Source organism: Macaca fascicularis, chromosome 9 (assembly GCF_037993035.2).
Source record: "Macaca fascicularis isolate 582-1 chromosome 9, T2T-MFA8v1.1".
NCBI classification, from domain to species: domain Eukaryota; kingdom Metazoa; phylum Chordata; class Mammalia; order Primates; family Cercopithecidae; genus Macaca; species Macaca fascicularis.
In genome coordinates, this window is record NC_088383.1 from 132,631,386 (window position 1) to 132,656,721 (window position 25,336).

Consider the following 25,336-nt stretch of genomic DNA (forward strand, 5'->3'; position numbering starts at 1 on the left):
TGCCAGCTGGCACCCTCCCCATTTTCTGAAGAGTTCTGGCACGTTACGTCAGGCAGGTCCCTCATAAACTAGAATGTGCTGCCTCACCAGTCTCAGGGCAGATGGGTGTGTGGCTTCAGGGCTGCAGAAGGCAGCTGCTGGAACTGGGAGCAGGACAGCACAGTATCCACCACACCAGGGCTGCTATCTAGGCTGGTTGTGGACAGCCTGGCATGCCCAGGTGGGAGCAGTCAGGGTCAGATAAAGGCCTCTCCCGGCTGGAGAGATGCCCAAGGGATGTTACAGAGAGCCTCGGGGTCCCTGCAGCAGGCTCAGGATACAGTGGAAGCTCTGGCTGTAGGGCGAGGGGAAGAAGGTACTGTGAATCGAGTAACCCCAGTCGTGTAGCAGCTGTTCTTGGGACAGGCAGGCTGGGACACTCATGTCAAGGTCTGACAGGATGGCATGCAGGCGGGGACAGGTGGCACTGGGGCGTGAAGGTGTCCAGGCATCCCTTCCTTTTCTCAGAGAGATTTCCTTGACTCAGCCTGTCTTTGACACACACGGGGGGATGGAGGATGATGGGGGAAGGGAGCGACAGTGAGCCAATCACCCTGCACCAGAGCCTTCAGGGCTGGTTCCCTCCGAGCCTGTAAGTGTTAGTGTGTGTGCGCGAGTGTGTCTGTGTGTGCACCAGTGGGGATTTCCGTGATAGAAGCAGCCAGATTCCAGAGACAGAGAGAAGAGGAGGGGGAAGAACGAGAGGGGGGAGAAAATTGGGGGTGGGAGAGACAGACGGAGAGAACAGCGCGGTGGGGCGGGGAGAGGGAGAGAGGTGGAGGGGAGAGCAGAGAGAGAGCGCGAGTGAGAGAGCAGAGAGGGAGGAAGAGAGAAAGCAAGAGAGCGGGAGGGTGCGCGGAGCGGAACGGAGACAGAGCTCGCGGGGATGGGGTGAGAGCGGGAGGAAGCAGAGGCAGAGGCGGAGCGGGGGCGCAGGTGCCTGCAACCCAGGATCCCGGGGCACTAAAGGCTTCGGCTTCGGCCGCGCGCTCAGTCGCTGGCCCAGAGGTGCAGCGAGGGGGGCCGGGGTTCACTGCTGCGCGCCAGGTGCCTGCCCGGGAGGCGGCGCGGGGCTCCGGGGTGGCTGCGCGCCCAGACGCCTGCCCGGGAGGCTGCCCGAGGCTCCAGGGTGGCCGCTCGCCCTCCGGGGAGCCATGGCGGCTGGGGCCGGGGGTCGCCGGGCGGCGGCGGCGGCGCCGAGGGGCTGAGCCGGCCGCGGGCTGCGCTATGGCGGCGCCGGGTTGCGGGCCCTGAGCGCCGGCTGGGGGCGCGCACCATGAACTCGTGGGACGCGGGCCTGGTGGGGCTGCTGGTGGGCACGATGGGCGTCTCGCTGCTGTCCAACGCGCTGGTGCTGCTCTGCCTGCTGCACAGCGCGGACATCCGCCGCCAGGCGCCGGCGCTCTTCACCCTGAACCTCACGTGCGGGAACCTGCTGTGCACCGTGGTCAACATGCCGCTCACTCTGGCCGGCGTCGTGGCGCAGCGGCAGCCAGCAGGCGACCGCCTGTGCCGCCTGGCTGCCTTCCTCGACACCTTCCTGGCGGCCAACTCCATGCTCAGCATGGCCGCACTCAGCATCGACCGCTGGGTGGCCGTGGTCTTCCCGCTGAGCTACCGGGCCAAGATGCGCCTCCGCGACGCGGCGCTCATGGTGGCCTACACGTGGCTGCACGCGCTCACCTTCCCAGCCACCGCGCTCGCCCTGTCCTGGCTCGGCTTCCACCAGCTGTACGCCTCGTGCACGCTGTGCAGCCGGCGGCCGGACGAGCGCCTGCGCTTCGCCGTCTTCACTGGCGCCTTCCACGCTCTCAGCTTCCTGCTCTCCTTCGTCGTGCTCTGCTGCACGTACCTCAAGGTGCTCAAGGTGGCCCGCTTCCATTGCAAGCGCATCGACGTGATCACCATGCAGACGCTCGTGCTGCTCGTGGACCTGCACCCCAGGTGAGCCGTGCCCCGCTAGGGCTCTGGGAACAGCCGCGCGGTATCTTGGTGGGAGTGGGAGGTCCCTAGCCCCAGGGGCTCTTTTCCACTCAGCCTCTGTTTCTTCTGAGAACACGAGGGTGGGGAGAGCGGCCCAGCTGTGGGGCTTAAGGAGGTGCTTAGGGTATCAGCAAACCAGGGCCACAAAAAACGTGGGTAAGCCCATCTATACATCGTTTTTCGAAGCATCAGGGTAAGAATCACAGTCAGAACTCTGTTGGGCTTCTTCATGCTCATTTTCTGTGTTTGTAGCTTTCACTTTAAATGGCACATGGGAAGTCCGTGGTCTTTGTTCCCGTTAAAGACCTTCAAAGTGTTTGATTCTGGTCCTGAGAGGGCAGCCTCGAGGCTTAGGGAGCTCCTTAAGAGCTCTTCAGACCCAAGTGTGTCGCTTCTCTGAGTCTTTCCCTTCTCGGGTGTGTGGCGCCGCCTCTGTCTCCCGACTCTGTGTGTGTGTGTGTGTGTGTGTGTGTGTGTGTGTGTGTGTGTGTGTGAATTCTGATGGACTCGAGCTGCATCCTTCCCTGTGGTGGGCCCTGAGGGGTGGGGCGGGGGCTCTTCCTGCCCTCCCCGGAGAGCACTGTCCAGTGTCTGCCGGACTTGGTGCCTAGAGGCTCCTGCAGAAGGAGTGTTACCCCAAGGCTCCTGGGGATGAATCTGCCCCTACCTCTGTCCTCACATTGGCTGCTGCTCTCAGGAGGGCAGATGGAGCTGGGCAAGCATGGGTACCCTCTGGCAACCCCTGCCATCCGCAGGAGTCTGTCAGAGAGAGAAGGAGGGAACTCTTAGCTGCGCTGTCCTGAGCTCACCTCGGCTTTCCCCAGGAGAATAGGAAATCGAGGAGGGAAACAGCTGGCAGCGTCTAGACTGCTATTTTACATCCTGTTGTCCCAGGGGAAGGAAGGCTCCCCCTCTGTGTCTTGGGACCCTAGATAAGGGGGTGCTGGGGTCCAGATGGTATGGCAGGTGAGGCAGGCAGAGAGCTCTGACAGGGCCAGCAAGGGCCCTCCATATGAGAGAACCTGGGAACCCAGGGGAACCTCGGGGCAGAGGAAGCTGTATCCTCTGTTGGATATGTTCCACACCAAGATTAAAGGGGACAGACTGGAGGTATCAGGCTGAGCATTCTGAGTATTTCCTGCATGAGAGCAGTAACAAGCAGTCCTTGACCTTCACGGTGCTGGCACATTGAAGGGCAAGTGTGCATGTGTTCATTGTCCCCTTGAGCACAGCCATTCCTGATTGCACACTGGACCAATCGTCCAGCCACAGAATCCCCACAGATTCAGGAACAGAATGTACATGTGAGTGACTGAGAGCTCATAGATACCAGGACATGTAAATGTGGGAGCTCCACACACAATCTCATGTGTTCACACATAAACTGTATATGTACCAGACAGCTGGCCATGTGTACACAGGTTTACAAGAGTGGCATGCGTGCATTCTGCCACAAAGACATACACTGGCTCTCACAGCACATGTCTCTGCATGGTTCAGTGTCCTTCAAGGAAATATTTGCAGCCACGATTGCAGAGCTATTGCCCTTTCCATGACTTGGGGCTGAGAGGGTCTTCCTTAGAGGGTGCATCCTTAGCACTTGGGCTGGGACTGCTCTTAGAAGATGTAGGGCAATGTCATTTAACTCCCGAGACTGAAGACTCCTAGAGCGGGCCCTCTCACCATGAGTCTAACAGCGGAGGAGGGTTGGGCTGGGAGTGCAACCAGTTCTTATTTAGAGCAGTACAAACTGCATTCCCACTCTTCCTCCAACTTCCAGAAGAGGAGGGGCCGTGGTTCCTGTTCAGCCTATTTGGGATGTAGGGCCAGCTCCACTCCTGCAAATCCCCCTGGCTGATGCCAGGCCAGACACTGCAGAGAGAGTCCTGGGGTCTCAGGAGTGGAGGCAGCTACTCTGCTCCCCTTTGATCTCCCCTCCACTCCTCTGGGAGGACCCTGATCTCTTCTTAGCCCCAGGCCGCTTTGAGGAGCCCCTGCTCCCAGCGCCCCGGGACCCTCCAAGCCCAGTCTTGTTGGAGAGAGGAAAGACTTCTGGAGCCGGGGTTGCCATCGGCCAGTGCGAACAGGCCCCCCGGTCTAATGCTCCCTGAGGTCATGGAATAGTGGCGGACCTGATAGCACTGCCCCTTCAGTGAAGACAACTTGTCCTTCTCTGAGGGGCTGATCTCCACCAAGCATGTGGAAGGGACAACACAGGAGGGGACAGTCAGTCCGCAAGAGACCCTGACAGCCAGTCCACCAGCTTCTATCTTGGCAGCACTAAACTCTTCCTCCCTACAAATGAGCAAGTACAGAGCTGGCTCAGTGGCTGCCCCGGGCACCACCAGTCTCAGGCAGTAAGCCTCCTGGGGCCATTCCGTGCTGAGAGCCTATAGGACCTGGGAGTGCTGGTCTTGGGCAGCGGGAGCCGGCTTCTCCCTCTGGACAGCCAGGGCAGAAGCTGGAGTCTTTGTTCACTGGAAGTTGTGTCAGCCTCCACACTGATAGCCTCCTGGGACTTAATTACAAAGGATCTGTTTTGAGGACCCAGGGTGGCGTTTGTCTTTGTCAGGAAGCTCCCTGGTGGTGTCCGCTCTACCTGCAGGATGTTTGGTATGATAAGGAGCAGTCCTCACCCCTTTGCTTCAACCACCTCCAAAATACCCAGGACCCTCTCTTCTTAATTCAGTCTGGGACCCTGGCCCTGGGAAGCATTCCCTACTCCTGCCTTTCTGTGTTGATTTCTTCAGTTACATTTCTGAAGAAGTTTGGAGTTTCTAATGTTTGTTAGACACCTGGTGCTCCACCTGAATGAGCAGCATTCACTTCTCCCATACCACAGCTGGGGACTAGTTAGAGGCAGCCCCTCTCCCTGGTGCTCCCAAACATGGCGGAGCAGGTGGGCCCCAGGGCGTGGTTGCAGGGACCTTGCTTTTCCCTGACTCACTGGCTTGGCTTAGTGATTTAACAGAAACAGAATGTTGATGATGAGGTCTCAAAAGGGAAGCAGTGCCAAACCTAACTGGAGCTTCCTGTGAGGCTCCCCCAGGCTCTGCTGGGTCCCCCAGCATGTCCTCCGTGTCCTGTGAGCAAAGTCTGCAGATGTTGGCTGAGTAGCTGACTCTAGAGGGTGTCAGAATTGTGGCTCAGCAGACAGAAACTACACTGTACCCTAGACTTTATAGATGAGAAAATGAGAGACCCAATTTTCAAGGAGAAGAGAAGCACTCTCCTAATTCAACAAATCTAGAAAGTGTCTCAAGCTAAGACTCACAATCAGGTCTGTCCCTAAGAGTTATGGATGGAGCAAATAGTGCAAATGGAGGCTCACCAGCTGTGCATATAGACGTTCTACATTAAGCTTACAAACTGTTACATGAAACGTGTTCTGCCCTCCTACCTTGGTGAATATACCTTTATAATGACCGGCAAGGCTGGTTTCACGTTTAGAATTCTCAGGCTCCTTGGGGATCAGCCTCATATGTGCTGGGAGAGCCGAGCTGGCCCACCTGTCTTGCCTACCACCCCAGCTCTACCCAGTACCACCAGGGGCCTCCCTTGCACAGGTGCACATTGCAGGTTGCACACCCACATTCCATGCACGTGTGTTGCTCACAAATACCACCTCTCAGGCGTCTAGCTGGGCACACAGGTGGCACAGTCTACCCTCAGGAGGATGGGACCAGGGGAGATGCCCACACACATCTTGCAGGCAGGATGAGGGCATTTGGGCAAAGAATTCCATGTCTTAGGCATTTAGAGCTTGGTTTGAAATAGAAGGTGGGGGCTGTGAGTAGGCACATCCACTTACCCCTATGAACTCTTTATCATATGGGGAGGGATGTGGGACTCTTAATGTGCAGGGCCCAGGGCAGGGGTCCCTCTTGCTGGATTTGAGGGCCAGACTGCTTATGCCGGTGTCCTGACCCCAAACTCAGGGCTCTTGCCCTCCGTTAGTCAGCTTGTTCCCTTGCCTTAAAAGCCAGAAAAACCAATCTGAGTCACTCCCCAAATACTCAGAGCGTGGGCTCTACCTGGACTCCAGTGGTCTAGGGATCTTTCAGGACCCAGGCCTCTTGTGGAGAGCAGGGAGGTGTCTGTGGATGGAAGGTTTTAGCTGAGATCACCTCGTTGATTGACTTTTCAGATATTCCTGAATGGTGCCATCCCCTCTGCCCTAGGACTGGAGCCACTGGGGAACATCTCTTCAACCTCACATGTCACAATGCTGGAGGGCCTGTCTCCTTTGGTCTCAAGGAAACTGTTGTGTCACAGCCTCGGGACCTTCCCCCTCCCCCACTCAGCCACACCGACACACATGCTCGCACTCTGGCTGAATGTACCTGACTGGGTTGCCTTGGGAGAGCTTTGAGTCTCACACCCTCTGCACCACAGATCCCGCCTGCAGGTCTGAGGACCCCGGGTATCACCACCAGGCCCTGGGATGTTTGAGAATGCCCACCTCTCAGTGATTCTATGGCAGGCAGTGGGGTCTCAGGGAGTCAACCCAGAACCACTCAGGAGACCTGGGAGGAGGCCTGCCTCTGTCCTGAACTTGCTGTGTAAACTTGGGCATGTTGTAAACTTCCCAGTCCTCAGTGTTCTCATCTGAAGATAAGTAAAATAACAGCTCACAGGGCTGCAAGATTTCAAGGAGCTCAGTTTTGCAAAGCTATGGAGGGGGAAAAAAATGACAGCAAGTGCAAAGTGATGTTGTTCTGGGAGCGGATGAGCTGTTCTCATACTGTGCTTAAATAATAATCATAATAAGAAGCAAGAGGGCCGTGATGTTTCCCTCAGAGCCTGGGGGCTGCTCTGCCTTGCTCACCTCTTGCCACCTCCCTGTTCTCACCTGGAAAGCAGGAGAGCCCCAAACAGAGGAGATGGATTTATCATTTTCTTTCAAAAGATTTCAGGAAAGGAGTGATGTGGCTCCCGACTAGGAGCACTGGACTAGGAATCAGTGACTGGGTGCTAGCCCCACATGAACTGCACTCCCTGAGTGGACAAATCACTCTCTCTTTTGAGCCTCAGTTTCCCCATCTGTGATCTGGGGTGCGTGGATGAGCTGACCTTTCATCCCATCTGTGGGATCTAGCTGGTCTGTCCCAGAGCAGAGGCATGACCAGGCCCATGTGGATGTGAGCCCCAGGCACAGTACCCACTGTATAGACACCCTTTGTGCTCCACGGCAGGCCCAGTGTCATTAAGGTTAGGAAACCATGTCCACCAGGTCCCTGGAGGCCCAGAGAGGGTCACAGAGCCAGCACGAGCATCAGATCTCCGCCTCAGACCTCCTGACTCTTGATTCATTCTTACTACACCTTTGACACAGTTTCTGGTTACAGCTGTTTCTGTCTAATGCATGGGGCAGGAAGAGAACTTCTGCAGTGGGGGAGCTCTGTGGTTTTGGAGGTGGTGCACATGGCCCCAGAGTCAGAAGGTCTGGGTTCAGGTCCTGCCATCACCTAGAGTGACCAACCATCCTGGTTTGCCTGAGGTGGAGGAGGGATTCTCAGATCTAGGCCTTTCCCTTTAAAAACTTGGATAGTCTCCTGCAAACTGTTCAGGAACAGTACCAGATCAACTGGAACAATTGGTCACCCTACAGCCACCATTTTCCAACTGTATGATCTTGGGCCAGTTACTTAACTCTTCTGTGGTTTATATCTTCTCATCTGAAAAATGGGGACCGTGATGATATCAATCCCTCACTCACATACATGTTGTGAGTTTTAAATAAATGAATAATCTCCCATCACTGTTTCTAGTATGGCACACATATTATAGACTCAAGAAATGTGGGTTAATTAATATTAATTTCTAGAAATTAATTAGTAATATTAGTCGTGAGTAATACATTTTCAGCCAGGACAAAATCTGTTTATACAAAGCCCGACTCCGGTTCTTAACTCTTTAAATTCCTGGAAATGCAGAAGTCAGGGGGAAAAAGTCTTTGAAGAATTTTAGGAGGCTTCAGTCTAAACTAATATGAAATTGTCCATCTGTGATAGGAAATATAGTTAAGAGGAGTTTTGATTAAGTATCAAAATCATAAGTCTCCTGGCAGGCAGGGAAGGCTGCCCTGGCATTAGCGATGTACATGAACCTGGCTCATGAATATTCTCTCCACTGCTTGCATTTTTTGAACAGACTGGCCTATTTTTGGAGCCAGACCACTGCAACTCAGGCCTGGCACTGCTGTTATCTTCACTTCCTGGGCAACTGTGTCCACAGTCTTCTTTCCTGTTCATTTTTGATCCTCTGGAAAGGTACCACAGCAGAGTGGAGCAGAAACAGGGTTACAGTTAGAGGCATAGGTGGCTCTTAATTCCATCTTTGAAGCTATGTCCCTGATTCCTTGGGGACTTGGGAGTGTCTTAGATTCTTCAAGCTTGGTCCCTGGAGGAACCAAATGACTCCTCCTTCAATGACCCCATCATGTGGTGTCTGTAGCTCCAGGCAGAGGTGAGGCTGTGGATGGAAGAAGTAAGGTTGAAGACGTGGAGGAAAGGAAGCCTCATGCCACAAACTGTATGACTGGAGTCCAGGCTGCCCCAGGTGAAAAAGATTTGAGTCACGCACATGGGTTCAAATCCTGCCTCCACGTAAGCAAATCATTTGGCCTCACAGAGCTCATGCTTTCTCCTCCTCCTCCTCCTCCTTCTTCTTCTTCCTTCTTTCTTGTTCTTCTTCCTCTTCCTCCTCCTCCTCCTCCTTCTTCTCTTCCTCCTCTTCTTCCTCCTCCTCCTCCTCCTTCTTCTTCTTCTTCTCCTCCTCCTCCTCTTCTTCTTCTTCTTCCCTCCTTCTCCTCTTCTTCTTCCCTCCTCCTCCCTCTCCTCCTCCTCCTCCTCCTCCCTCCTCCTCCTCCTCTTCCTCCTCCTCCCCCCTCCTCCTCCTCCTCCTCCTCTTCTTCTTCTTCTTCTTCTTCTTCCTCTTCTTCTTCTTCTTCTTCTTCTTCTTCTTCTTCTTCTTCTTCTTCTTCTTCTTCTTCTTCTTCTTCTTCTTCTTCTTCTTCGACAAACTTTTGCTGTTCTTGCCCAGGCTGAAGTGCAATGACACAGTCTCAGCTCACTGCAACTTCTGCCTCCTGGGTTCAAGTAATTCCCCTGTCTCAGCCTCCCAAGTAGCTGGGATTACAGGAGCCCACCACCACGCCCTGCTGATTTTTGTATTTTTGGTAGAGACGAGGTTTCACCGTGTTGGCCAGGCTGGTCTCGAACTCCTGACCTCAGGTGATCCACCGGCCTCGGCCTCCCAAAGTGCTGGAATTACAGGTGTGAGCCACCGCGCCTAGCCAAGCTCATGGTTTTCACTGTAAACGAGGGGAGGTAAAAAGTTGCCTTGCAGATAAAACATATCTGCCAGGATTTGATTGTGGTAAAGACAATAATTCGAGATACTACTTAGAGAGTGGGGCACTCTGGAGCCAGCCCATAGCAGATGGTCAGTGAATGATATCAGCAATAATAAGCGGTAATGTTTAATGTTTCTTTGTACTGACCTGGGCACTGTGCCGGTGGCTTTGTGTGCTTTACACATGGAATGCATTCCATGCGTCTCTGTGCTTTATGCATTTAATTCTCAAAGCAGCCTCTTGTAGCATCTTATTACATTATGTGTAATACACTAAAATATATGATGCATATTATTATTTTACACACGAGGACCTTGAGGCTTAGCAATGTCATACTGCTTGCCCAAAATATCTACAGCCAAGAATTGACCCTGGGTCTTTCTGACTCCATAGTCAAGTTCTCACACGAGAGACTGCTGCCTGTGTTAGTAAATAGTGCCTCATCCTGACCTAGCAAGGGTGCCCTGTAGTTCACCTTCTCTCCTCTCTCACCTACAGTGTGCGGGAACGCTGTCTGGAGGAGCAGAAGCGGAGGCGACAGCGAGCCACCAAGAAGATCAGCACCTTCATAGGGACCTTCCTTGTGTGCTTCGCACCCTATGTGATCACCAGGTAAGCCTGATTGGCAGGTGTGTGGTGGGACTTTGAAGAGCAAGGCAGGGCCCAGTGGCCTTTAGCAGTGGCAGCCTCTCTTGGTCACATGTTCTTCTGCAGGGTGTGTTATGAGGTACAAGAGTGAACTTGCCAGATTTAGTGAACAGGAGGCTGCACGCTTTTCCTCTCCACCCTCGAATTCTTTTGGATTCAACTCAGAACCCAAAGGGTGTGAAAGACTCTCTCCCACTCGATTTCTAAATCACATAATTAAACCCTTTATCCCAGGCTTCCAACCCCCAGGAGGCCCTAAAGAGGAGAAGGTGAGAGAAGACGGAGGGAAGCATCATCTTCCCCAAACCCCAGCTCCCCACATCCTGATTCACTGCCACTGAATGCAAGACAGCCCAACCCCCAGGCATCCCCAGCCCAAACACCCAGGTCAACAGCAAGGTCACCTGCCACCTGCACAAGGAGCAGGTAGCATGCTCTGTTTCCAGCCAGGTGGGCATACCTGTCCTATGGCTCAGGGGCTCTTCCACTGTTAGGCCAGGTGCTGTGAGGCTTTTCGTGTACTCTCCCAGATCTCCAGATCCTCGAGCCAGCCAAGGTTTCAATACACTAGCCTTGGGCTGTGCGTCTCTCAAGCCAGCTTGCTCTAGCTGCAGCACTCCCCATATGTGTTAGCCAGAAAGAAGGAAAATATGTATTACCCAATCAGTTTTGTGCACTGGAGGGAAAATAAAAACTCCACAACTTTGCATCTAAAGAGGGTTAACTAGATGAGAAGTTGACAATAGAAAAGGAACTTTGATGGTTATTAGAAGGTGGATATGGAAGCTTTCATTGAATCTGGGAAGCAGAATCTGTGCAGGGTGTGTGTGTGTGTGTGTGTGTGTGTGTGTGTGTGTGTGTGTGTGAAAGAGAGAGGGAAAGAGAGAGAGAGAGAGAGAGACCCAGGAAAAGAACAGATCCCAGCTGCCAGCAGCCCCCAGCATCCTCAGTTGCAGGAACCACACGGGGTCCCCCATGCCTCACCATCATTCAGCATCTTGCACGCCCCAGTGAAGAGGGGGCCCTGTGGACAGTTCGCCCCTGTTTCCTCCCATTTGTCCTTACACTGAGCTGAAGCATGATTTGCTCTGGCCTCTGCTGCTGCTCCCAGTTCTTCTTTCTGCCATCCAGGAGGCTGTCCTCTACTCCCAGGAACCTCTGTGGATTGCAGACACTGGGCCTGACTTCCTGAGACCAGCTCCCCTCTTCTTTTCCCCAGATAGACAACTCTGTGGCGCCTTCCCCTGTCTCCTGTGGCTGCTTTCTCTAGGGGAGATCTAGTTAGCCTGTGTCTCGCTTAGAACGTGGGGCCAAGACCTGTCTGCAGGTCTCTGGATGGGTCTGACCGGAGCAGAACTATTGGTTCTTCTTTCTAGAACTGTTCACTAGACCTCAGCACCACTGACATTCTATGCCAGATACTTCTTTGATGCCATGGCTGTCCTGGGCATCATGGGGTGTTCAGCAGCATCCCTGACCTCTACCCACTGGATGCCAGTAGCACCTCCTAGTGAGGCAGGGGTACCTCCCCAGGTCCCTCTAAATTTTGATAACTAAAAATGTCTTCAGACATCACCAAATGCTCCCTGGAGACCAGAATCACCCCTGGTTGAGAACCACTAGTCTAGACCCACCACATCCAGCCAGGAAGCCAGAGCTTACATCATTCAGGGATTTCCACAAGACACAAAGCCTAGGCATGGCAACAGAGGAGAAAGGATTTCTGTTGCTCCCCAAGGGAGGCATAGGAGAAGACTTAGCAGCATGACTCTGGAGTGTGCCTTCCCAGAGCCCAAACCCCAGCTCCCCCACATCCTGCTGTGTGACTTTGGGCCAGTGATGTGGCCTCTTTGGGCCTCCAGAAGAGAGTGCAGTGTTGTGAGGATCTAAGGACAGGGACCATGAACATGCGGCACATGCCTGCTGAGGATATCTGTGGTCTTCACTCTCCTTCCTTCTGGCACTTACAGCACCATCCACGGTGCCCCTGCCCCGGACTGGCTGCTGCAGCAAGAGGGGATTTGATCCAGTGAGGGAAGGTGCATCAGACAGGGAGGGCACACAGATCCCCTCCTCTTAGGTCACAGAGGACGGGCAGCCGTGGGTTAATGAGGTAAATGGGAACCCTCAGAGGATAGGTGACACGGCTCCAACTTCAAACTATTGGACTTTTCTCCAGCTTAATTTCCTTTCCCAACAACATTCTCCATTAAAAAAAAAAAAATTACAGCCGGGTTCTCTCTCACAGTGCCCAGGAAGTAATGTTTCAGTAAAATGGATGATAGATTACAACTCAATATGCTCCCTCCAAATGGATTTGATGCATCTCGGGTTTTAAAAACATTCACAGAACAGTTCATCCTCCATGGAGATGAGCAGCAACTTACCTGGGAAAGAAGCAATGCCCAGGAAACCTCATGAGTACAAAATATGTCTCTGGCAAAACCCCGCCAGGCCACCACCCTGGCTGCTCTTGCCTTGGCTTTCTCTTGTGTGTGGAGGAGCCATCCTAAGAACACCCCCTAAAATGAGCACACACACCCACATTCCAGTTCGGTGCGTCTCTAGAGCACCTTTTTTGCGGAGCATACAGGAATCCCTGCAGCGGAGGCATGGGTTGGTATGACCCCAGGAGTTCCCCTCTCTTGGGGACATTGACCTTGTAGTCCTCTAACCCAGATGGAGCACCGTGTCATGCGAAAGGCCCAAGCTCCACAGGTTCTGGGGCAGAAATGAGCTCTCACGGCTGGGGCTTCACGGACAAGCCTTGTGAAGTGGGCCTGGCTGTTCAGGGCGACTGTCCAGGGAGAAGGGACAGCACGAGCCAGGTCTAGAGCTGTGCTATGCAGCACGGGGGCCACCAGCAACAGGTGGCTACAGGGCACTTGAAACATGGCCTGTCCAAATAGATATGCTATAGGTTTAAAAACACATGAGCTCTGAGACTTAGCATGACACACTCTATACATGAAATTAATACATTTTTGGCCAGGTTCAACAGCTGACATCTGTCATCCCAGGGCTTTGGGAGGCCAAGGTAGGAGGATTACTTGAGGCCAGGAGTTTGAAACCAGTTGGGGCAACATAGTGAGACCTCTTTCTCTGAAAAAACATTTAAAATAATAACTCGTAATTTTATATAGAATTCATAGTGAAATGATAAAGTTAAATAAAACATGTAATTAAAATTAATTGCACCTGTTTCTATTCACTAGCAGAACATTTCAGGTGACACCCGTGCCTGCCTTCTCTCTCTGTTGGCCCTTGCTGGCCTGTGGTCAGGGACGTCTGGGGTGCGAGGTGTGCCGGTGCCCTGCTCCCCACCCCCCTCCTCCTAGACCTTGAGCTGCTCATATGATCCTTCAGTGGCCAGGACCTCCATGTCATCCACTCTAAGAGGATGCACAGAACTTCCTCCTCCACCTTTCTCTCCCATCAGGGCCCTGCTCAAAGTCAGGGTTTATCTGGGAATGTTTCCTGAGCAGTCAAATCAGTGTCTTTCTCCTTGGGGTCAGGAGGACTGAAGGGAGGAGACATCAGACCCTGAAACAAGGCAGCAGGGAGAGGAGTGCAAGGCAAATAGAGCCTCCTGGTGGGTCCTCCTGCAATCACACCCCTCTTGGAGCCGCCTGACCTTGCCAATCCCTCTACCCCTACATGACTTCCACAATGTCCAACCAGATGCTTAGTCTTTAGGGTGACCGGAAGTCCCCCCCAGGCACATCAGATGGGCTTCTGTGAATTTATATTCACTGCACCAGGGGCCATCTGAACCCCAGCTGTGCATGGGCGCAGCCAGGACCCCATCAGAGCTCTACTTCCCCTGCCAGGATATGGACTGCCAGGCTGGGCAGGGTGCAGAGGGGACAGGATTAATCTCACAGCCACCTCCAGGGAGCCTGATGCAAACTCTTCCATCTTCCTTTGAGTCAGGGTTGAGAAACACATTGCTTGTGAGGAGAAGCCAATCAATGGTAAGGAATAAGCAAGATCATCCTGCAAAGCATTCAGCACAGTGTGAACTTATCATCCATGCTGGAATCTGGATCACTGACATTTCCAGTCACAATTTTTTATTTTTCTGCTGTTCTTTTCAAGATGATTTCCAAGTATAGAGATGACCGGTCTCAGAAGAAGCTGAAGACACACCTCTGAAATGTAGTTGAGGATTTAACTTCTTATAGAAAATGAGTCCTTGTGGAGAACCAAGAGCCATGGGTTTTGGAAGCAAAGGATCCCCTAAGCTATCATCTCATGCAGGGAGGGTGAGCTGGTTGCACCATGGAGACCAACTTGAACCCACTGCTGGTGACCAGCAGAGCACTGTGTTGAAAGCAGTTCTGAAGCCAGGCTAGGATTAGCAGGAAAGTGCTAGGAATGGCTGGGAGAGGCATGCATGCTTGAAGTTTTTCTTGGGTTTGCCAGCTTGGCTTTACCTTAGAATTGCCTGGAGAGCTTTACATCCAAACTCATATCTGGACCTCACACTGAACCAGTTCAGTTAAACTCCCTCGGTGTGGGGCTGAGCATGGGTGACTTTAAGGCGCCTCCGATGATTCTAATGGCCAGTGTGCTGACAGCCATGTCTATTGCATCCCAACCCATTTTACTGCTGGAGTAAGTGAGGACTGGGGTCAGGGAGTGTTGGAATAATTGCCCGGAGCTACGCATCTAGTCGGCAGTGGAAGTGGACTTCCAACCTCATTGGGCTCTCTACCCGTCCTTCAGGCTCTCAGAGGCCTCTGGGGAGTCTGTGCAGACCCAGCTGTCCCCTCCTTTCTTGTGTAGGTCTGTGGCTGTGGCATTAAAGCTCATGGCATGCAGGGAGTGCTCCTAAACCCCTTCCCCAAGATCCTCTACCCACTCCCAAGTCAGATCTTCCAAGGCTTGCTGAGTGAGTCATACTCCTAGACTCCCATCAGCCCACTGCACTGCAGCTGCAATCGTGGACTGCGGCCCTGGGGCAGGCAGAAGCCTGGGGAAACAGCCAAGGACAGGTCCTGGATGGCTGGACGGTTCTGGAGCTCCATATGGAGGGAGTCACTTCCTACAGGCTCTCTCTCTTCTTTATTTTTTATTTTTTTTGAGATGGAGTTTCACTCTTGTTGCCCAGGCTGGAGTGCAATGGTGCAATCTTGACTCATCGCAACCTGCGCCTCCTGGGTTCAAGCCATTCTCCCACCTGAACCTCCCTAGTAGCTGGAATTACAGGCATGTGCCACCACGCCCAGCTAATTTTGTATTTTTAGTAGAGGCTGGGTTTCTCCATGTTGGTTAGGCTGATCTTGAACGCCCAACCTCAAGTGATCCACCCACCTTGGCCTCCCAAAGTGCTGAGATTACAGGCATGAGCCACCATGCCCAGCCTAGGCTCTCTTGAGAACAGCCGCCTGAGCTGCATCCCTCCAACCTGCCAGGTGCTCGGTGGTGGCGGCTCAGGGGCATTGAGCTCAGCTGCAGCCCCAGCACTAAATAGGCAACACAGAAGATGTGGGAGGTGTGAACCCTGTTCTAGGTCAGATTCCTGAGACAGGGGGCTCCTGGCTTAGATAGGATGAATGGGGACCAGGAGGCAGCCCTGGGGTGGAGCTTGTTTGAGCTAAGAAGTGTATTACTGCAACAGGTTCAGCTGGATCTGACGTGGCTGTGCCTTCCACAGCACTCTACAGTTTGCTCAGATGTTATTCTCCTGGGCCCTAAAGTGCCCCCAAGAAATGGACTGGGTGAACTATGTGAGCTCCACTCTGCAAATGGGGGCACCAAGGCTCAGAGAGGAAAGACACTGCACGGGTCATTTAGCTGGAGAGACTCGGGGAACCGGGCAGCGTGAGCCCATCTGCAGATGCCACTGGGCAGCTCCAGGGCCCCCTGGGCGGAAGGATGTCTCCCTTGCATGCAGCACCTCCTCATTGTTCTCTGCCTCCTCACTGTCCATAGAAATAAACATCAAAACCCACTGAGGCAGTGACAGGCTGATCCTGGGGAATTCAGAAAGGAAAAGTAAGGACAAGCTCTATCTCCTTAACTAATTCAGGAAAGTCCCTTCATTTTTAATCCTGTAAGTCCTCACTTTGTACCTGAAGCTGTAGCAGAGCTGTCCTGATACCCTCTGCACCTAGTTAACATTCTCTTGGTTTGTTTGTTTGTTTGTTTGTTTGTTTGAGACAGAGTCTCACTTTGTTGCCCAGGCTAGGGTGCAATGGTGCGATCTCGGCTCACTGCAACCTCCACCTCCCTGGTTCAAGTGATTCTCCTGCCTCAGCCTCCCGAGTAGCTGGAACTGCAGGCATGTACCATCAGTCTGGGCTAATTTTGGTATTTTTAGTAGAGAGGAGGTTTCACCATGTTGGTCAGGCTGGTCTTGAATTCCTGACCTCAGGTAATCCACCTGCCTTGGCCTCCCAAAGTGCTGGGATTACAGGCATGAGCCACCGTGCCTGGCGCTAACATTCCCATTTTATAGATGAGGAAACTGAGGCTCAGTCAGGTTCCAGCCTTCCCCAATTCCATCAAGTGACTCGGCCTCAGTTCTAGTGTGGGTCTGCCTGAAACCAGCGCCTGTGCCCAGCCCCTCACAATGCACCACTCTGCTTCTCCTCTCAGTAGAAGCAGAGGTTCCTACTTTCCTCCCCCAGGTGTGTGGGCAGACACGTTGAGGCATGACCCACTCAGAAGTGGAATGCTGCAGTTTCTGAGATGATTGAAACCAAGTTGTTCATGTGTCATATACACCCTTCATTGAGCTGTCAGCACAGAAACTAATATTCCCCACAACTCCCCAGTGACTGTATCTAGGCAGTCAGCCTTGCTGCTTCCACCTGCCTTGTACCTTATAAATGGAGATGTGTCAAGAGCATAGGTTGACGTCAGATGGTGGCTGGAAATGCTGGGAGCTGGGAGGCCAGGATATTGAGGAAGAGAGGAGGATTCTGCTGTAACATCTGCCACCGCTTTGAGTTGATGGAGAAGATCCCACTGGCTGGGCAGGGGATTCCCTTCTCTTTGTACCCTATCTATTCACATTTGCCTGTTAACTTTCTCAGATAGGAAAGCATAATTCTTGGGTCAAGTGTTTAAAAGAACCATTCAAGTGTTCCTATAGGTTATCAAGCTTTCTATTGGAGAGCTTGAAGTCTTTATAACCATACCTGTCACTTAGCGAACACCTGCCAAGCACCTGGGGCTATCAGCGCATACCTTGCTGCATCTGGGACAGCTCTAACAAGGTAAGTGCTAGAATCCTAGTCTCACAGAAGTTCAGAGAGCTGAGATGAGTTTCTCAAGGACATATGGGTAGTGAGTGACCGAGCCAAGAGTTAAAGGTCAGTGTCAGGCCAATTGGCTATAACTCAGCCTTTAGGCCATGCCACAACTCCAAAGACTGGGGCAGGCACTGGAAACACAGAGAAGCCACATGTGTATGTTTTCGGCCCAATTTCCAGTAGGCCCACGCGTAAGTACCATGGCATGAACTCAGATGGCCTCCAAGCTCCTGTGAGTGAAGCAGGCATTGAGTTTCTCTAGCAAAATTGGTAGGTTCTCCTGCAGTCATCCCCAATCTCCCATCTCACTGACAGCAGTTTGTGTAGCTGGAGTTCCCAAGAGACCATCAGCGCTAGTAGCCAGAGCCACTGGCGAATGCAGTTGGCATCTTAGAAAGACAGGACATCCAACTCTACCAGCCAAAGAGCTGCCTGCACTTGCGTACTGGGGCACACAAGGCCACAGTAGGAAACATATTTGCAAAGCTGCACCTTCACTCTTAATAGAAGTCTGACACCTCCAAGTCACAGTCACACTGTTCTGTGTCCTCAAAGCCGTAGGTCACAGAGGACTTTTCCCAGAGTCTTTGAGCAGGGTCTGCAGATCCACAACAGGTTCTCATCCAAAAGCTCAAATGACATATTTTCTGAATTAAAATCCACATGTCTAGAAGCATTTGTAAGGCTATGCTCTCCGCAGCGATCTACGCTTACAAATAATTGTGGTTGTCATATATTATTGGAATCAGGCTTTGAGGCACTTGAAAATCTGACAGCACCATTATTGTGGCTTTTCAAAGTCAGGAAAACGTGTAGATGGGAGAGGGGTCTCATATGTAGGGGATTCCCGAAGATTGATATTTTATTAATAAAATGACTTCTCCATTCTGTCTCATGAAAATTTAAAGCATCAGCTTATTACTTCAAATATGCAGGTCTTCAAATATGCAAGCTGAGTTCTCCAGAAGTCTTAGGAAGACACCGGGCTGGTTGTCCAGGGAATGTTCTGTGGCCCATGTTGTATTGCATTCAGTATACAATGTGTGTGTGTGTGTGTGTGTGTGTGTACACATGTGTATGTATGTATGTGTGTGCATGTGTTTATGTGGATGTGTGTGTGTGTGCATTTGCATTTATGTATGTGTGTGAGTGAGAGAGAGAAAGAGGAAGAGAGAAGAGAGGAGAGATGATGGTGGCATAGAAGGTGTAAATAGAGGGTGCTAATTTGTCACTGTAAATTCAGGATTTGAAAGTACAAGGGCTTGATCACACTGAGGAACAGGAACCTGAGTCAAGGAGGCCGGTGGGGCAGCCTGGCACCAGGAAGGCACGTGGTTGCCGGCACCCGCCTTCCCGTTTCAAATCCTGGTTCCTGCATGTTCAGGCTATGTAGCTTTGACACTTCTCTGCCTTGGTTCCATCTTCTGTACCATAGAGAGAGTGATATTGGGGTCCTGAGATGGTCTCTGTGAAGCAGTTAAGGAGACACAGAGCCCCTGGGGGCCCACAGGAGGTGCTGGGTCAGGGGCTACAGGGGTTACTGGTCCTGTTCTCACTTTGGAACTTGCTTCCCTTGGGGATTCCCACTGTGAAGCAAGATCAGGACACTGGTCTCTCCAGAGGCTCAGAGAAGGCCTTGGAGTTCTGGCAGACATGCCTCCCTCCTCCCTCCCGGGACAAAGACTGCCTAAGCTGCTGGGTGGGAGTGTGAGGTCCCCATGGATGAGGAGCAAGGATGGGCAGCTTCTTGTCTCCATCAGCCCTGGACTGTGGCAGCCAGCTCAGATGCGCCAGTGACCCACATCAGAGGGGTTTGTTACTGGACTGTGGCAGCCAGCTTAGACGTGCCAGTGACCCACATCAGAGGGGGTTATTACTGAGAGAGGAGGCATGGCTCCATGGGATATTTCCCTAGACAGCTATCAGAACATAGGGGTGCAGGCACACAGGGTTTCGGGGTCTGGCAAGATCTGTGGGTATCTGCTCTGTGTGTCACCCTAAGTCAGAAAAACACACATCTCTGTGCTCTGCTTCCTTTTCATCAACAAGCTCTGTGCCCCGCAGTGCTTTCTATCCTCTCCAAACCTACACACCCCGGCTTATATAGGGGCTGGGCTCCTGTGTCAGAATCCCCTGATGTGCTTAGAAGAGGGGATCCCGGCCCTTTTCCAGCTCCGTCCCCTCCCCTTGCCTGATCTGCTGACCAAGGGTGTGGACCTCACCCCAGGGGATTTTCCCGGGGAGCTGGGTCAGGGCAGGCACGTGTGCCTTTTGAGCACAGAAGCATGAATGCTTCCCCCTGAATGGAGCCTCATGCTCCAGAGAGCATATGGAAAGTCATCTATTGCTCAGTGGAAGGTCGGGGGAGGTGGCAGGCAATGACGATTGTGGGGAAAGGTCCTGCCTTCTCGTGGGTGGCAAGGGGCAGCACCCTGCTCCTGGGGCTGCTAATCTTTGTCAGATCTCCAGGGTTGACCTTGGCATACATGGGCTCTAGGAGTGGGGCGGGGCTGGTTGATGCTGTTATAGCCAGGGGTCCCCAGAACAACCACACAACCACACAGCCTCCCCTGCTCCCCATGGGGTTCTTCAGGGGGCGTCTTGGTTTGCTAGGGCTGCCGTAACAGAGTACCACAAACCGAGCGGCTCTAACACAGAAAGACCTCTCACAGTTCCTGAGGCCCGAAGTCCAACATCAAGGTGTTGGTTCCTTCCGAGGGCTGTGAAGAAGAAGAGCTCACTCCACCCATTCCCTGAGCTCCTGGTGGTTTGCTGACCATCTTTGGGTTCCTTGGCTAGCAGATGTCTCACCCTGATCTCCGCCTTCGTGTTCACATGGCGCTCACCCTGCATGTGCGTCTCTGTCCAAGTTTCTGCCTTTACGGGAACACCAATAGTACAGAATTAGGGGCCCGCCTTACTCCATCATGACCTGATTTGTATCTGAAACAATCTTATTTCTAAATAAGATCACATTCCGACACTAGGGGTTAGGACTTCAACATGTGAATTTTGGGGGGAGACGCAATTCAACCCGTAAGAGGGGCCATGACAAAAGGAAGCCAAGTCCTGCTCTGTCAACACCTGAGCCCAATAACCCCTCACTGCGGGACTCTCGGCCAGAACTAATCAGGAGACAGGGCCTTACACTAGAGACTTCTGCTCGGCGAGCTGCCTCCCTCCCACGTCCCGTCCTGAGACCATCCACTCACTTTGACTGCGGAGGGGAAGGAGGGAGAGGGAAAGGCATTAAACAATCTGACCACATGGAGGAGGAGAGGCTCCCTTTAGCATACTGTGACCCTGCCCACTAGTGACATGTGACTGGTCAGAATCATAACGCCCCTTTCCTGGGGGGAAGGGCACCAGGAAGGGGTGAGCAGAGCTAGATCTGGCAGGAAAACATGGGCTGAATAATCCCTCTCTAAAAGGTCATCTGGAAGGGATCTGGTGCTTATCCAGAAGCCTGCCCAGATCTGGAATTAGAAAGAAGTCGTTGTGGCAATATGGAAACCCTTGCCTCTTCTCATCAACAAAAGGAGCTGGGGGCTGTCGGAGCTAGTGTGGATCATAGCCAGCAGCCAGCCACGGCAGGCACAGGGAGCCACCTGCATGGGGCCATGAGAAAGCAGCTCAGCCAGCCACAGCCGAGCCTGGAGGGGGCATTCCAGCTACCCCCCGCCAGTGGCCACTGGCAGCAGCGTCCAGGCCTGTATTCAGCCAAAGCATCTCTTTGCTTGGAGGCCCTGACAAAGGCCAGACATTGACTTTTCAAAGCAGAAATTGTCATTGTGCACAGTGAGGAGGGGCAAGGGACAAAAGTTCCAGACAGCATATAGTGACCTCATGGAAAAGGGGTTCTTGGAGCCAGAAGGGACCCCAGAGCTTCCTTTGTCATGTCTGCAATGCTGAGATTCACATCTTGGCATGGCCACTAGCCAGGACTTGGACTGCAGGTAGATGGAGCTGGGCTTCCCATGCAGGAGACCCTGACTTGCTGCTCACCTCTCTGAGCCTCGATTTCCTCACCTGTAAAATGGGAATAATGATTCTCATTCTGCTGGATAATTGTACAGTTAGGGATTGTACACACAAGTGCTTGGCCCAGAGGAGACATTCAACTGGGAATTATGATATTTGAGCCAGGTGGAGAGCTCAGACTTGCCATGAAATCTCTGAGAAGCAAATGCAATAGATTTTACCTCTTTATTATCTAAATGGTGAAATTTTAGATTGTCCTGAATGATTTTATTCTGTGAAATCTACAGAGCCTGCAAATAACAGTTTCGATCTTGCTGGACGGTTTGATGATATCTGGTTCTGTTAGTAAATCCTTTTGGGAGAGCCAAAATGCTAAGCCTGAATTTAGCAAATGTATAAAAAACTATAGACATTTTGGAAAAGCAATTTGGCACCGCATAGCAACAATGTGTTGGCATTCAGCTATTTCATTATTATTATTAGGTGTGAATTCTAAATTCAGGGTTTTTTTTTTTTTGTCCCTTTGAATTCATCACTTCTCAAAATAGATTTCTTAAAAGTATAGATTTCCTAAATGTTCACAGCTCCATTTCCCCATTCAGGCTCCCAAGCATATGAGAGGAGACATAGTCACAGTCCCCCACAGGGTCAGAGGGCAAAGGTAGACGGTGCTGAAAATAGAATGCCAACTAGAGGGGCCTCAGAGTGGACTCCTTGAGAGCCTGTTCCAGAAAGGGGCATTTCTGTGGAGGATCGTGGTCCACAAGCTTCCTCCTCCTCCTCTTTGCCAGCTCTACAGCCCAAAGAAGGCTTAAGCATAAACAACTGAAGATAGCAGCACTGAGTTCCAGCTCAAGCTCAGTTCTTTCTGTACCTGGGTCCTCACCTGGGCAGTTCCCGAAGCTGAGAGCCACCACCACCTTCTATCTGCAGGCACTCTAGGTAGAATACAGGTACTAGACCCCCAGTCAGAGGGGAGTATAGGTGCTGCAGCTTCCATGGCCACTGACTTGCTGTGTGATGTCTGGCAATCCCTTTCCATCTCTGGGCCTCAATTTCTTTCATATGACGACGGGTGGAGAGAGTGATATGTGATCTCCAGACTCTCTCCCAGCTCTGTGGGTCTTTTCTATTTCATGTTAATGCTGGATAATGTCCAAATATGGCCAAGGGTGCTGGACACACTTGAGAGAGTAAATGGCCTGATTTGGGTGGAGGGTAGAATTCTGTTGATGGCTTTCCCTGAGCTCATAACATGGTATTAGCACCCTCGCATGGAGCTGTCTGATGGTACCGAGAGGACTCCAAGATACATGGGCTGTGTCTTTCCCTGCCCCTCCCCCAAAGAATGAGGGTCCCTTTAGGATCCCCTGATGGCGGCTATCGTCGAAGACCACCAGGATCCCAACCCAGGGAACAGGACTTCGTGGCCAGCATTGTTTCCTGTGCATGACATACTTTGAGCTTTGCAAAATGTTTTCACAATTGTTCTCAGCCCTTCCTCCCATGCAACCTCCTTAGGAAGACAAAGCCAGGATTGGAAGCCAACAATGGGACCAGACTCTTCTAGTGAAAAGATCATTGACACGATATTGTCCCACCTTTTTGTTTTTCACATGAGACATACAGGTCCAAGGAGTGAACAGAGGTGCCCAGGGCCACATGACAAGTCAGCAGCAGAGCTGGCGCCAAAGCCAGAACAGCCAGCTATTAGCTAATAGCTGGGTTCTCGCTGCAGCTTGGATTTCAGAGTCAGACAGACCTGGGTTTAAATCCTGTCTTTACAATTACTGGCCATGTGACCTTGGGCAAAATATTTAACCTTCTGGGACATCTGTTTCTTTGCATGTAAAACAGAGATGGTCATATCTCCCAGGGCTCAGCAAAATCACCTATGGAAAGTGCTTAGCACAGTGTGTAGAATAAAATACAGCCTGGAAAATGTTCACTATCATCATCGTTATTGGTGTAAACTGTTATCATTGTTATTTGAAGAGGCAGTCTCAGATAAATTGAGGGTTGGGCTGGGAAATTGTGGTCCACAGGGCACAGACAGGCCTGGTCCATGGCCACTCCAGGCGGTGCCTAGCTGTGTCCTCATTAACAGCTTCCCTGTCTCTCTGCAGGCTAGTGGAGCTCTTCTCCACCGTGCCCATCGGCTCCCACTGGGGGGTGCTGTCCAAGTGCTTGGCCTACAGCAAGGCCGCGTCCGACCCCTTTGTGTACTCCTTACTGCGACACCAGTACCGCAAAAGCTGCAAGGAGATTCTGAACAGGCTCCTGCACAGACGCTCCATCCACTCCTCCGGCCTCACGGGCGACTCTCACAGCCAGAACATTCTGCCGGTGTCTGAGTGAAGGACCACGCTCCTGCTGAAGAGTTTAGAATGAGGCAGCGGTGAGAAGAAGGGAGGGAGGGCGTGGGGGCCCCTGGGTGGACACCACCAGCCACCAGTCCCTGGCACACCCAGTGATCCTGGTTCCCTGGCTTGTAGGGGCTCCAGAGCCTGCTTCCTGGTTCCTCAAGGGCAGACATTGGACACTCACTATTTGTCACCAAAGGATGACTGTGGGCCGTGTGCTGGCCTTTCTTTCTAAGAAGCTCCTTTGAGCTCCTGGACTCACCTGAGGCTCCCTGGGGGATGACACTCAGTTCTGTCACTGTCAAGGATGCAGACAGCTGATGGTAGGTGGGGAGCACGGTGTCCACCTGCCTGCTGACCACTGGGCGCTACTCCATGCTGAAGAAAAGTGACAGTCTCCAGGGGACATTTCAGCCATGCTGAAAGGGAGGCTGGCAGTGGTCATTTGGCCCAGATCTAACGTGGCACCTCGTCTCCACAGGGTAGTGACGGCTGCTTCAACCCAAATATTATTCAGCTGGTACTAACGACATTGTGCCCAGCTGGGACTCTTGGGCTCTGTGCCTGAGGGAAAATGTTTCACAACTAGTGGCTGCCCAATTGCTGCTGACCAGTTGTCTTAGAAATGGTCAATTGGATTCCACTTTTGTCCTCTCTTTCCCCCAAAAGCGAATGTTTGTGTGTGCGACAATCTCAGCATGAAAATGGTTTAAATAGGCTGGTCCTACATGTATTAGGTTCTTTCAGGTTTGACTGGGAGGTCACCTTTTTCTGATTTACAAGTCCCAATTGTTGGAGCTCAGTAAAGGCAGGAGGAAGGTGGCTGGTTAGTCCCCCGCTCCCCGTTTGTGACCTGAATTTACAGGAAGTGTTTCACTTTGTCTTATGTATCTTGTCTGGCATGTCCTGGGAGATGGATGGGCAAGAACTGACCTGAGCAGGGATTTTTGCCTTGATTTTAAGTCACTGGGTTCCATTGTCCTGGCACCTCCATTTCCTTAGTTTCTGTAAACCTATTAACAGAAAGTACAGGCTGTTCAAGGTTATCAAGAAATTGCCCTGTGCTAATGATGAGACAGTGAATTTCTTTTTTTTCCGAGATGGGAGTTTCACTCTCGTTGCCCAGGCTGGAGTGCAATGGTGCAATCTCGGCTCACCACAACCTCTGCCTTCCGGGTTCAAGCGATTAAAGACAGTGAAATTTTTATGGAATACTGCACCTATAATACATATGCCAATCTGTTAGCAGTCCTGACTTGATCTAATAAAAACCAAGGAGAGCCACCCCTGCTTTCTGGCCATCTCTTCTTTGTCTACCATTTCTAATTGACTTGCAAATACTCATAGCAGTTCTTTTTTCTTTTTTCTTTTTTTTTGAGAAGGAGTCTCGCTCTGTCACCCAGGCTGGAGTGCAGTGGTGCGATCTCAGCCTGCTGCAAGCTCCGCCTCCCGGGTTCGCACCATTCTCCTGCCTCAGCCTCCCAAGTAGCTGGGACTACAGGCGCCTGCCACCACGCCCGGCTAATTTTTTGTATTTTTAGTAGAAACGGGGTTTCACCATGTTAGCCAGGATGGTCTGGATCTCCTGACCTCATGATCTGCCCGCCTCGGCCTCCCACAGTGCTGGGATTACAGGCGTGAGCCACCGCACCCAGCCCAGAGCAGTTATTTTTCAATCCTCCACTCTAAGTGATTCTTTCAGG

General features: G+C 52.1%; 1 protein-coding gene across 1 annotated transcript; it reads left to right on the forward strand.

The window, feature by feature from the left end:
• Nucleotides 1-1,031: 1,031 nt before the first annotated feature.
• GPR26 (G protein-coupled receptor 26) lies at nucleotides 1,032-24,917 on the forward strand. Its single transcript, XM_005566673.5, has 3 exons — nucleotides 1,032-1,983; nucleotides 9,878-9,991; nucleotides 23,397-24,917. The coding sequence occupies exons 1-3, from the start codon at nucleotides 1,316-1,318 to the stop codon at nucleotides 23,626-23,628; spliced, it is 1,014 nt and encodes a 337-aa protein (XP_005566730.2). The 5' UTR covers nucleotides 1,032-1,315; the 3' UTR covers nucleotides 23,629-24,917.
• Nucleotides 24,918-25,336: the final 419 nt, after the last annotated feature.